The sequence below is a fragment of the Eleutherodactylus coqui genome, chromosome 3, assembly GCF_035609145.1.
Source record: "Eleutherodactylus coqui strain aEleCoq1 chromosome 3, aEleCoq1.hap1, whole genome shotgun sequence".
Taxonomy (NCBI): domain Eukaryota; kingdom Metazoa; phylum Chordata; class Amphibia; order Anura; family Eleutherodactylidae; genus Eleutherodactylus; species Eleutherodactylus coqui.
Window position 1 is genome coordinate 147,010,588 of NC_089839.1, and position 11,948 is coordinate 147,022,535.

At 45.8% G+C, this 11,948-nt stretch overlaps 1 protein-coding gene across 1 annotated transcript; it reads left to right on the forward strand.

The window, feature by feature from the left end:
- On the forward strand, positions 1-7,549 carry LOC136619826 (actin nucleation-promoting factor WASL-like). Its single transcript, XM_066594567.1, has 6 exons — positions 1-110; positions 1,839-1,881; positions 3,087-3,237; positions 3,352-4,259; positions 5,847-5,946; positions 7,418-7,549. Exons 1-6 carry the CDS (start codon positions 7-9, stop codon positions 7,453-7,455), a joined length of 1,344 nt encoding a protein of 447 aa, XP_066450664.1. The 5' UTR covers positions 1-6; the 3' UTR covers positions 7,456-7,549.
- The last annotated feature ends 4,399 nt before the right edge of the window (positions 7,550-11,948 follow it).

Below are 11,948 nucleotides of genomic sequence, written 5' to 3' on the forward strand. Positions count from 1 at the left end.
GCAAAAATGGATAATGGTTCAGTTTATTACACACCAAAGGAGTCCCTTACAGGGCGAGCTCAAAAAGGAAAGCTGAACAAATTGGACATTGGCTCACCCACTAACTTTCAGTAAGCCCTGATTTATTCTCCATCTATTAGGGTTGAACATATAGAGGAGGGAAGTGTGATGCAAATGTTTCCTCTAGAGTATTGGTGGCCTACAAGGCATCTTTAAATTCTCTAAGGGCTTAGGCTATGTTACCACGTGGAATTTCTCACGTTTCTACGTCATTTTTGATGTACATGTTAACTGCACATCAAAACCTCCTGAAAACCACATGCACTCTTGTTTGAAACCACATTTTGCGATCTGGCTTTCAGCAAATTGACTTCTACAGGTGAAGTACGTGATATCAATGTGCTTCACCTATAGCAACGACAGCCGTGCCAGAGGATCGCTACCTTCCCAAAGTGATAGGGGAGTATTTGACACAAACTCCTCGCATCCGTGGGGAAAACACACATTACCAATTGTGATATATTGGGCTGTGAAATTTGGCCTGATCTCGCTCCTGTGAAGTTGGCCTAAGAGTGCGTGAGCTTGTCATCAGCCTTTTGATGTGCAATTAACATGGACATCAAAAAATGCCAGAGGAATGCAGTCTTAAAGGAGTTGTCCAGATGTAAACTATTTATGGCCATAACTTGCAGAATAGGATCTGCTTTCCAGGATTTCCTCTGATCAGCTGTTTGAGTCAGTACACTTATGCAGTGAGCCAATCTTCTATAGGAATCTTACAGCTCCGTTTTCCCTGCAGTAGTCAGGCTTGATACTGCCGACAAAGTCCCCATTCACTTCAAGCTCTATCGACAATACCAAACCTGACCACTGTAATGGAAACGGAGCTGTCTGCTTCCTGCAGAAATTGGCCCAGTGCATAAATTCACTGACCCAGAAAACAGCTGTTCTGCAAGGGTCCACTGCTTTAAACCCCCTGATCTACTATTGATGACCTATCCTGCAGATATACCATATATAGCATAATTTGACAACCCCTGTAACTTCAGGGGTGACAATTGGTGTAGACTGCAAGACAGTTCTGTTGGGAGTTTGTCCTGAAATCTCTGTATGCAATAGACTAGCTGCACATAAGAGAACTGTACGTAGATGACTTGGACAGGGTCTTTAGCAGGTGCATGGATTCCTCAAAGTGGTTAGGATCTGGTGATAGAATAGTGCAAATGGCCATTTTAAAATTGCATGTCATTGACTAGTGACCAATTAGAAGCTATTCTCAATGGGTGACAGAATGCCCTCCCTCTCTGTAGACCAATTTGCAGAGCTATGGTGCCTTTAAATAGGGAAAGAGGGCTTTTTACAAAACCTTTTGAGGCTGTGTTCGCATTTTGCAAGGCGGTGTGGCCAACGTCCCATAAAATGTAATGGTTATACAAACTTACAGGCGTGTAAATCCCTTGCTAAGATCCGGCCACAAACTGGTGTACTGCAGCTATGCCTTTATGAGTTAAAGTGTGCATTGAGTTAAGAAAAAGTTACTACCCTGATAAAATCCCATGCTGCAAGTGGTCTCCTACCAGTCTGCCACCTTGTGCATGCCAGTATGGCTCATCATTGCTGCTGGTATGCAAGCAAAGAAAAATTGAGAACTAGCACAGGGGATTTAACAACGGAGTACAGATTTCCGGTTATTATTGAAATGCCCCTCTTTAACATACATTTTTATATTAACTTTTTTAACTTCTGTTACAAAATGTAATTTTTACTTAGCATGAGTTTTTGGCCCTTAATGTACATATAATCTAGAAAACAGAAACTGACTGTTTTTCTCTCAACAGACATGTTACCCATGTGGGGTTTAATGCTGTGCCTGATTTTGATGTAAGTTCTATTTCTGGTATTGTATAGCTGTATTTTTAAGCTTGTAATGGATGCCTACAATGTAGAATATCCACAGTATCCTAACTGGCCAGTGTGAAGTGCATTTTTAATGTAGATATTGACATAAAAGGAACCTTGATGATGAATCTTCTATAAAGAATGGCTGTAGCAATAGATCAGTAGAGTGGCTGTATGTAGGCATAATGCATGGTGGGTAAGCAAATGAATCCTGCCACGTATTCTGTAACCCACATATGTATTTCTGCAGTCTGGAGAAGAAATACTTCTGTTAACTGGAAAATACAATGGGAAAGAATAAGGGTCCGTTTAGACCTGCAGATTTTCTTGTTTAAATAAGCTACCAATATTGGAGTTCGCTCATGCCGCCTGTTTATACAGGGAGATGCATCGTTGGTTGGTTCAAACGAGAAATCGTTCAATTGTCATTCACTTAGTTCAGTCATTAAAATATGCTGTATATCAGTACTTAACACCTTAAGGGCTTATTCCGACGTGCATATATCGTCTGGGTTTTCACGCCTGGCCGATATACGCTGTCTCTCTGCAGGGGGAGGTGGCACGGGAGCAGTGCACTGAGCTCTCCCCTTTTTCGCTCCTCGCCTCTATTTGCAATGGGAGGGGGTGGGGTGGAACTTGCCCCCCCTCCCCTATCCCGCTCCTCCCACTGCAAACAGTAGCTCCCACCCCCAACTGGGAGTGGTGGGTGTTTGTATAACTCTCAGACTATATTGACATATCAGACCTCTCCCCAGGGGACTTAGGGAATGGCTGACCCCTTACATTTTTAGATACCTTATCAAAAATCTGTATTATGGCATCCTTGTGCTGTAACTCTGTGCCTGTATTGGCTTTGTAAGTGGGCTTTAGCTCATGAATGTTTAAATTGGGGTGAGGAACTGTACAATGCATGCCAATTTTATGGATAAACATGCTTTATGTGAGTACCACATGAAAGTATAGCATAAACAAAGGATAATACACTTGACACATTCTTCCAGCATGTTTCTGGCTAAGACTAGCCTATGTTGGTCAATAGGGCTGTGAATGTTCCTTTTATTTGTGTTGCTGTATGGATTCTATGTAATTCATAGTGCAGTGTGTTTCAAAGTTTCAACTTATTATAGCTTTGCTCTAGAAGTATAAGTAACATGTGTGGGGTTGTGTTTGCTTTATTTTCTCTCCAGGCTAGTTCAGAAATGGAGTTAAAGACGTTGTTCAATGTGGCAGGTGTCAAAGAGGAACACCTTCAAAATCAGGAAGAGCCACATAGAATATTTTCTGTACTACAAAAGACAGGTGGCATGGCAGCTGTGAGGAAGCAGACACGAAGAATGAGTGTGTATTAAAAAAACAACTTTGTTTTCAGAATCCACCGAATCATCTATTTTGAGTTAGAGGTGGTTAAGGTCACTGTACATGCATTACTAAGAAGTGTTCTCTTCTCTGCAGCGTCCGTGGACAGGTCGAGCATGCGTACTAGACTCCGTAATGTGTCGTCTTCCAGTATAGCCTCATCTAAAAGACCAAGTTGTCTTGACCGGGATTTTCCCCATGCTGCAAAAATATCAACAATTTTGGAACGCGGTTCTCCACTCCATCTTCCATCTCTGAGTAAAGTGCCGCCACCTATGGAAACTCCTCCTCCACCTTTCAGCCTCTTCCCATCAATGAGGCCCCTTCCTCACAAGCCGCCATACTTGGCTGAATTATCTCAAAGCTTTTCTCCATCGGGTAACTCTTCTGTGGGTCGCTATTCAAGGAAAAGATCCATCCCATCACAACCTCTTCCTGCTGAAAATATAGGGAAAACTCCATCCCCTTTGCTTCCAGTTGCACAAGGTGTTGGTTCAAAGATTAATAGTCCTCCCCTTCCACCATCTATTCTTGGCCATTCCTGTCCCCCCTCTACAATAAATGTGGTTTCTCTACCCCCATCACTTCTTCCTTACATTGATGGCTCTTCAGATACAACCAGTTGTGTACCTACCAATTTTCCTTCATCTATCCCATGCACCCAGCCACCTATCGAACAAGATGTTGAATCCCCTCCACTATATGCCAAATTTAATTCAAAGGCTATTGCCTTGTGTAATCCCAAAGAATGTTCGCGAAACACAGATCCCACGTCTGCTGCTATACCACCTCCTCCACCCCCTCCCCCAGTCACATTTAAGAAACAGTCTCCTGAGAATCCCCTCTTTAATAGATCTGAGCTCTTATTCGCTTCGCAAATCAAGGAAACCAATAACTCTGCATTCAAACTTCATGAAGATTTCGCTTCTAGTAAAGAACTTGAGCAACAGACTAATCCTGCTATCTTCTTGGACCAGATCAAGCAAGGAGTCCAGCTGAAATGTGTAAGTGTTCACAGACTTGAGAAAAGAATGGCGCTGTAGCTGAGCACGTTATGCATGACGTAACTACCATTGACACATAAGATGGACCTACATATTGGAGTAATACTAATGAAACCCACTACTTTGATGGGCTGGATGACCATCTAATGTGTATCGGAAGTCTTGACTTCCCCCAACAGCAAATGTCAAGACTTCCTCCAGTGTCAGAAAAGTGTGGTGCCCTGCAACTTGCTTGGTTAAAAACATCCTCTAGTTTCACAAAGGAAATGGACACCAATCGTCCATAGGCAGTTATGTTGCTGCTCATACAAATTGCACAAGAAAAAATGCAGAATGTTCTATTTTGGCACAAAATTAACTGGTGGTATTTTTATGGTGATGGTAAGAACTCTTTTTGATATTGTATATTTCTTGCCTTCTTACAACCCCCACTGTCTCGTAGTGTTTGGGTCTGCATCGTTACACATATGCAATGTATTGCATATGGACAGTGTTGTATACACTACCCATTGAAAAGAATGGTTCACACTGTGTGATGCACGTTGAATAGATCATGCTGCAATCTTTATCACATGCAGATAATGAACAGATGATGAAAGTCCATGTACTTTCCTTGACTCTGTTCACTGTGCATTACGCGGCCGCACAACGCATGTAATATGCACCAAAATCAGTTGTGTTAAAGACTAGCGCTGTGGGTACCCAGTATAGCCACGTGCAAAGATTGCGGCTATACTGCACTAAAGATCACAGGAATGGGTTAATTGTGGTCACTTGAATTGTCCCATTCACACGATTTGTGGTGAGTTATCCAGCTCCTATAGGAGTCTAAGGAAAATATGCACTAAAGATAGGTCAGGTCCCATCTCTGCGCGCACCATGGAGCTTGGATGCGACCTTGCAGTTGCGTGTCCTATCTTTTTTTTTTAGGTGCACGAATTTAGCGTGTAACATGCTTTCAAGTGAATGTTTCTATAGGAAACCATTGGTTCCTATAGAAGCACTTTCGGTGTGCAGCTATACTGCGCATCCACAGTGCTTGTGTTAACGAGACTTAATTTATTTGCAGCTCCCCTATAAGTGCAGGTTTTGAAGCCAAAAAAGTCTATCATACAAGCAAAAAAAAACCATCCACACTTTTTTTTTTTTCTTTTTCTGAATCTACTCCTGGTTTCAGCTTTGAAAACTACATAAACCAGAAGAGACGAAGGACCATGCTTTTTTTTTTTTTTTTTTTTTTTTCCCCTTCTGCTATCAAAATTATTTCACCCTTCCCCCATCCCAAAATCTTTTTTTAAACTGGCCTTTTTTTTCCCTTTTTGGGCTTCATATTAAAAAAGGTCCAAGAAAGATTTTACAAATTATGTGTGGCTTTGGACTACAAGGTACGTACAGCAACTTTTGGTTGCAACCGTGTGTGTTCCACATGATGTCATAAACCTACTGTGCTTGGTCCTTAGGGGGTTAAACTGGATCGTTCTGGTCTGTCTAGTTTTCGGTGAAAGCTAAACCTACTAACCTAAATTGTTCATCTAGTCATAGGTTTGCATAAAATTGTACCCATCTTCATAGACGTTTGCTTTTCAGGTGACCCAAACTGTGAAATCTGAAAATTCAGAATGTGTCAACATCACCACAGCATTAATGGATGTCATTAAAAGAAGGCACAAGGCTATACAGTCCTCGGGTATGTAAGCTACAGTGAACAGACCAATGAGAAGTCTGTATACACTATGGACTTGTTACAGAGGACAGTGCTCTGTATTTCAGTTTGATACAGGGCAAATATTGATCTGTATCTGACCAGTAGAAAATGCCAATAAACGGACAAATGGGTTATGTTGCGTGTTTAAAACATGGCTGTGAAAAAATGGACATGTCAATGGATACATAGTTTTATATTAGCTCCATATTACAGTCTGTAAAATATGAAGTTAAGTATGATTGTCTGATGCCTTGGGGTATGTTTATATGTAGCAGAACTTGTGTGCATTTTGACACAGATCTGCAAAAGACTTCACCCTTTCAGTTGAAGGGGTGAAATCCATTGTGGAGCTGTGCCAAAAACAGCAAAAAATGGTATGGAATTTTTTTTTTTTGGTGGATCCACACCAAGGTGTGCTACGTGTGAATGTACCATTAGGCCTCATGTCCACTGGACAACTCTATTTAGTAAATCCGCTGCGGGTGTCCCGCATGCATGATTTGCGCCCATAGGGATGCATTGGACACCCGCAGGTAAGTAAATGCCTGCGGATGTCCTTTTTTTCCCTGCCGCGCAGATCGGACGTGCAGGAAATCACCCGCAGCATGCTCCATTTTCTGCGGGTTTCTGCACGGACGGCTCCCACAGGCTTCCATTGAGGCCTATGGAAGCCGTCCGTATCTGCAGTACACCTGTAGCTGAATTTCTGCTCTGCCACGGGAGAGCAGGAGTTAAAAAAAAAAAAAAAAATGCACGGCACTCTGCTAGCGTGCCAAGCACATACGCAGAGCAGAAGGAAAGCAGATTCGGCCACGACGGACGGGAACCTGCAGCGTCCGGACAGGTGAGTAAAATCAATTTTCAGGCCTCATGTCTGCGGGAAAGGAGGGACCCGCTGCGGGATTCTGCATGGAGAATCTGCGCGGCCCAAATTTCCTAGTGGACATGAGACCTTGGAGTTAATCTGCATGTGGTCTTGCCATGGAATTCGTCCTATGCAGTGCAAAGGGTGAAATATTTAGAAGCTGATGTTGCAGATTTTCATCATGCTGTTGGTCTGACATCCATGCTGCGTGGGAACATGTGCTGTGGGATTTATTAAAACGTTTTTTGTTTTTTTTTTGTTTTGTTTTTTTTCCGCATCCACTATGCTGCTTGCAATTCTGCTGAAAATCTGCAGTATTTAAGCCCCACGTGGACTTTACCCTTACTTTCCAATTTATAGCTACAACCCTTGACATACTCAATCTGTTGGAGGGGAAGCTATGATGAAAATAAACTTTCACCATGGTTATCCTTTAGACTTGCAGCAGTTGGCAGATATGTGTCATGTACTTTTCTGACCACTGGGAACTCCTCCTTTCCCAATAATCGGGGGGCTAACAATATGCATAAGTGTCTAGTGTGATAACTTGGTAAATGCTGTAAAAGTTGTACTTTTCTTTTATTATAGATGAAGATGAGGCGGAGGAAGAAGACTGGGAAGACTAAGGTTTTGGTGTAGAATTGTTATGGTGATCTATTGCCTTGCTGCTTTAAGTGCGGAGTTTTTTTAATAATGGTATTTAAAGTACAAATAAAGATGACGGCCACTTTAATGTTGGACCTCTCATGATATACAGATTCAAAGTGTTTGTGGTGCTATTACAGTGTAACATTTACAATCACTTAAAATTTCCAAGGTTTTTTCTTTTGGGAGACAGGAGTTGGCAACATAGCAGTTCTAGAATGTATTTTTTTCTTTTGCATTTACTGTGCATAATTTTCTTTATCTGCAGGTCAATACAATTACAGTAATAACTAACACATTTTATTTAGCCTCAATGTTTTTTTTTTTTTTAAATATAGTTGTACCCAAATATTGTATGAATTAAGAGTGCATGTGACTTTGTGTTTTTTTTTTTTTTTTTTTTTTTTCTTGCAATGTGAACTGATGAAAAATAGCAATCCTGACTTTGTGCTTCTCAACATTTGGTGCTGTTACAAGTGTGGCGATGTCTCACTGGGACTATAAGCCAAAAGTCACATTGACATTCAGGAATGCTACCTTCTAATAGGTGGTGCTCTAGAGTCATAACACCATTTTCATTTGCCTACTAAGGGCTCCTATCCAGGGGCAAATTTTCATTGCGTTCCCAGCAGCAATAATCCAGCTGCAGTGAAAGCTCTCCATAGCGTTGCTATGGAGAGCGCAGCCCCCTGTCCACGAGCAGCGAATCATGGCGATTCTCCGCTTGCGGCCGGCAGTTCGCAGCATGCTGTGAATTGCCGCGATTCTCAGCGGTGAGCTTATCTGTCAGGCTCACCGCAGAGATTCGTCTGCCAGCTCCTGCTCCCGGAGGGTGGCTCCCACGGCAGAGATCCGCCGCGGGATTTCGCAACGCCTGTGGACAGGCAGCCTAAGTCTCCCAAAGAAGCAGGTATGGACTTTTAAGTCTCCTAACTCCTACTAGTTGCTCTCAACAAGGAAGAACTGTACCCCATATCACTCATTGAGGTTGCAAACATGTGGTTCAGCTCCCACTAATGCTCTATAACTCTCTGGCGCTGCAGTCAAACTGTCAGCGTAGTTAATACAACAATGACCTCTACTGGTCATATAACAAAATACACAATATTCAAGGTTTCTGCTGTACTTTGTCTTACACATTATGATTTTGTCAATTTTTATTGTGGTTCCAGAACAAAAACCATGTCTTGATAAGTATATACAATCAGAAATCATAAAGGAAAGGGCAGTTTCAGAATTAATGTAACATTTTGTATGATTTACGTAGTTCTCTTCCTTCACTGTATCAGAACTGGCAATGAACATGAGCAAGAAAATACAAACGTTACATCTGATTTAACTAAATGGGAGAAGAAAAGACACAGGAGAGAAGGGGAGTAAGAGGAAAAACCACAGTGGCCACAGTAAAAAGGAAGGGTCAAGATTTTATAAAAATCTACGAAGTGCCAATTCTATTACCTAAAGTCTGGTGAACTTCGGGCGTGGCCTGCGACCAGCATGGAGAGTTACAAGTGAGAGGAGCTCCCCAGGGGGGATATCAAAATCCGCTTATCCTGGCCTGACCAGAACTAGAACACCTCAAACAACACCAAAGGGTTCCTAATCCCCTACGGATAAACCGGACCGCAGCTGGGGTCGATTGCAGCCTCCTGGCACCCATAATAGAGCCGCGGACTGTGGCGGGAGCGAGATGGTGCCAACGCCCTGCCACTTTCCCGCGCTCTGCACATAGCCTAATCGGCCGCCGCATCTTGCCGCCTGGCTACGCCGAGACCCCTGCGGGCTGCCCTCTCCCATTTGCCATCCAGCGGGAGACTCCTCTGAAACCCGGAGCTGACTGCACCGCTCCACTCAAGCCAGGATCCCCCTACGCTATTCCCCAGGCCGCGGAGGCCTGCACCTGATCATGAGTCGGGTAGGGGCAACCCCCCCCCCCCCCTTACTGAAACCGCCAACCATACCCCTGCAGAGAGGGACACCCCGCTTCCCCTGCATCCGAAGCCGGACCACCGCCACAAGACCTGGGCGGGAGCCACGAACCACCTGCCGGCTCCGACTGCCCCGACACCGCTTACCTGCGACTTCCTGGCGGCCGTTCCGATCCGGGTCTGATCTTGCGAGCTGGGGCTCGCTGCCTGCTCCCCATCGGTGAGTGGCTGTTCCCGGCTGGATCCACGACAGGACAGTACGCTCCCCCTGCCCCGCCTGGAGCCGCTACGACGTCGCCAAGCACCTGTCCCCTCTTAGAGAAGCCGCAGAACATCTTTGGGCCTGCGCGGTTGCTCTGGGACCCGACGGAGGCTGCGATCTGCTGGAGCCACCGCACTGCAGCCCCTGCCGCTACACAGCAGCGACACCCGGCACCTCGCAGCGTGCCGTCCACGGAGCTGCGCACCAACCCGATCCCGGCCCTGCAGGCCGAGGACCTCTCCTCCTACCTCCGGCGCGGGCTGCGGCTGGCCCAGCCACCTCTGACGGCTCACTCCCAGCGGCTCATCTCCGGTTTACCCTGCCACCACCGGACCACGGTGCCTGGGACTCTACACCCGAAGGGATTTCCTATTTCCTCCCCGGGTCCGGCCCTGCGGAGTCGGCGACAAACTGTAAGTTACCCACAAGGGGCTGAGGGACAACACCCAGGACTGACCATATAGACCCCCCCCCCCCCCACAGTCGCAGGCTTTGGCTAGGCGGCCAACGACAAAACCACCCTACCGCCTAAGATAACTGAGGGGCCAACTACCCTAATATTCTCCTACGAGCGGACTGGGTTGGACTAGACCAACAAAACAAGGGGCCCCGCGGCAGACACCGACCTACCTCAGACCCTAAACCGCATCGGCGAGGGCGGCCTGCTGTGCCCTGCAGCCGACGAACCGCCGCATTTGACTGGCGCAGCCCCCTGCCCCTTATACAGCGGCCTGACTTAGGCCAGAGATAATTGGGCGCTACCACGGTCCAGACAACCGAACACTCTCAACAGCCCATAATAATACAAAGATACAGACCACTGATCTCTACAAGAATACACCGACACCATCTATACTACGACGACAACCTTCATAACCCGCCGCGCCAATCTAACGAATTCTATCATAAGTACACGTGCTAAAGGCGGCACCGCCGCCGAAAAGTTAAAGGAATTCTCCCGCACTGAATCCCCTGATCACACCCCACGTGCAACGCGACCCACACAGACGAAACAGTCTGAAAACGAAACAGGGCAAAACACAGAACCCACCATGCGCCAACTTCTAGATGCGATCAACACTTGCAAATCCTCTTACTAACAAAATAGAGGAGATCAAATCCAACGTCTCCCTGTTAAGACAAGACTTGCATAATATGCGTAACAGAATGCGGGAGATGGAGGACCGCGTCTCCAACGCAGAAGATTCACTGCGCCCACTAACTACAGTGGTCAAAAAGGCAACAAGAGCAATAGAATTTTGTCAGTCCAAAACAGATGACTTAGAAAATCGCTCGCGCCGTAACAACCTACACATAATAGGCCTACCCAAAAAATCAGAGGGCTCCCACCTGGAAACATTCGCTGAGACTTGGCTGAAAAAGTTACTGGGAGGTGACACCTTCTCTACCCATTTTACAGTAGAAAGAGCCCATCGAGTCACTACAAAACCACCACAACCGGGAGCGCCCCGCCCCCCTGCGCCCCTTTCTAGTAAGGATCCTAAACTGCAGAGACCGAGATGCGGCATTGCGCCAAGCCAGACTAAAGGGCCCATTAAAGTACAACGATACAGCGATCTCCATATTTCCCGACTTCTCTGCCGAACTACAAAAACAGAGCCACCTTCACAGAAGCGAAGCGGAAATTCAAAGAAAGACAGATCCCCTACTCAATGGCATACCCAGCTCGCCTACGAATAGTAGCCCAGGGAAAAACTGTCTTCCTCCAATCTCCCGCAGAGGCCCTGGAGTGGCTAGATATGCATTCCGAAACATCAAGAGGATGAATGACCCGATCCTACTTAGCAACAAGACTCTAAACGCTGCTGCAACCCAAGTTCTCGGCGCCCCCTCGATGCATAGGCGGTGTGCAACACGGCCAAGGCAACCTTAAAGGGGTTGTCCCGCGAAACAAAGTGGGGGTATACACTTCTGTATGGCCATATTAATGCACTTTGTAATGTACATTGTGCATTAATTATGAGCCATACAGAAGTTATTCACTTACCTGTTCCGTTTCTAGCGTCCTCGTCTCCATGGTGCCGTCTAATTTTCAGCGTCTAATCGCCCGATTAGACGCGCTTGTGCAGTCCGGTCTTCTTCCTTTCTGAATGGGGCCGCTCGTGCTGGAGAGCGGCTCCTTGTAGCTCCGCCCCGTCACGTGTGCCGATTCCAGCCAATCAGGAGGCTGGAATCGGCAATGGACCGCACGGTGCACCGCATGTGAAGATCCTGGCGGCCATCTTACTTAGGTAAGTAAGAGGTCGCCGGAGCGCGGGGATTC

What these genes read in the sequence shown, in the direction of transcription:
- LOC136619826 (XM_066594567.1), top strand. Translation starts at nt 7, where the DNA reads ATGGATAATGGTTCAGTTTATTACACACCAAAGGAGTCCCTTACAGGG. An exon ending in ATGCTGTGCCTGATTTTGAT is followed by an intron (nt 1,882 to 3,086) that starts GTAAGTTCTATT and finishes TTTTCTCTCCAG; the next exon opens with GCTAGTTCAGAAATGGAGTT. An exon ending in AAGGAGTCCAGCTGAAATGT is followed by an intron (nt 4,260 to 5,846) that starts GTAAGTGTTCAC and finishes TTTGCTTTTCAG; the next exon opens with GTGACCCAAACTGTGAAATC.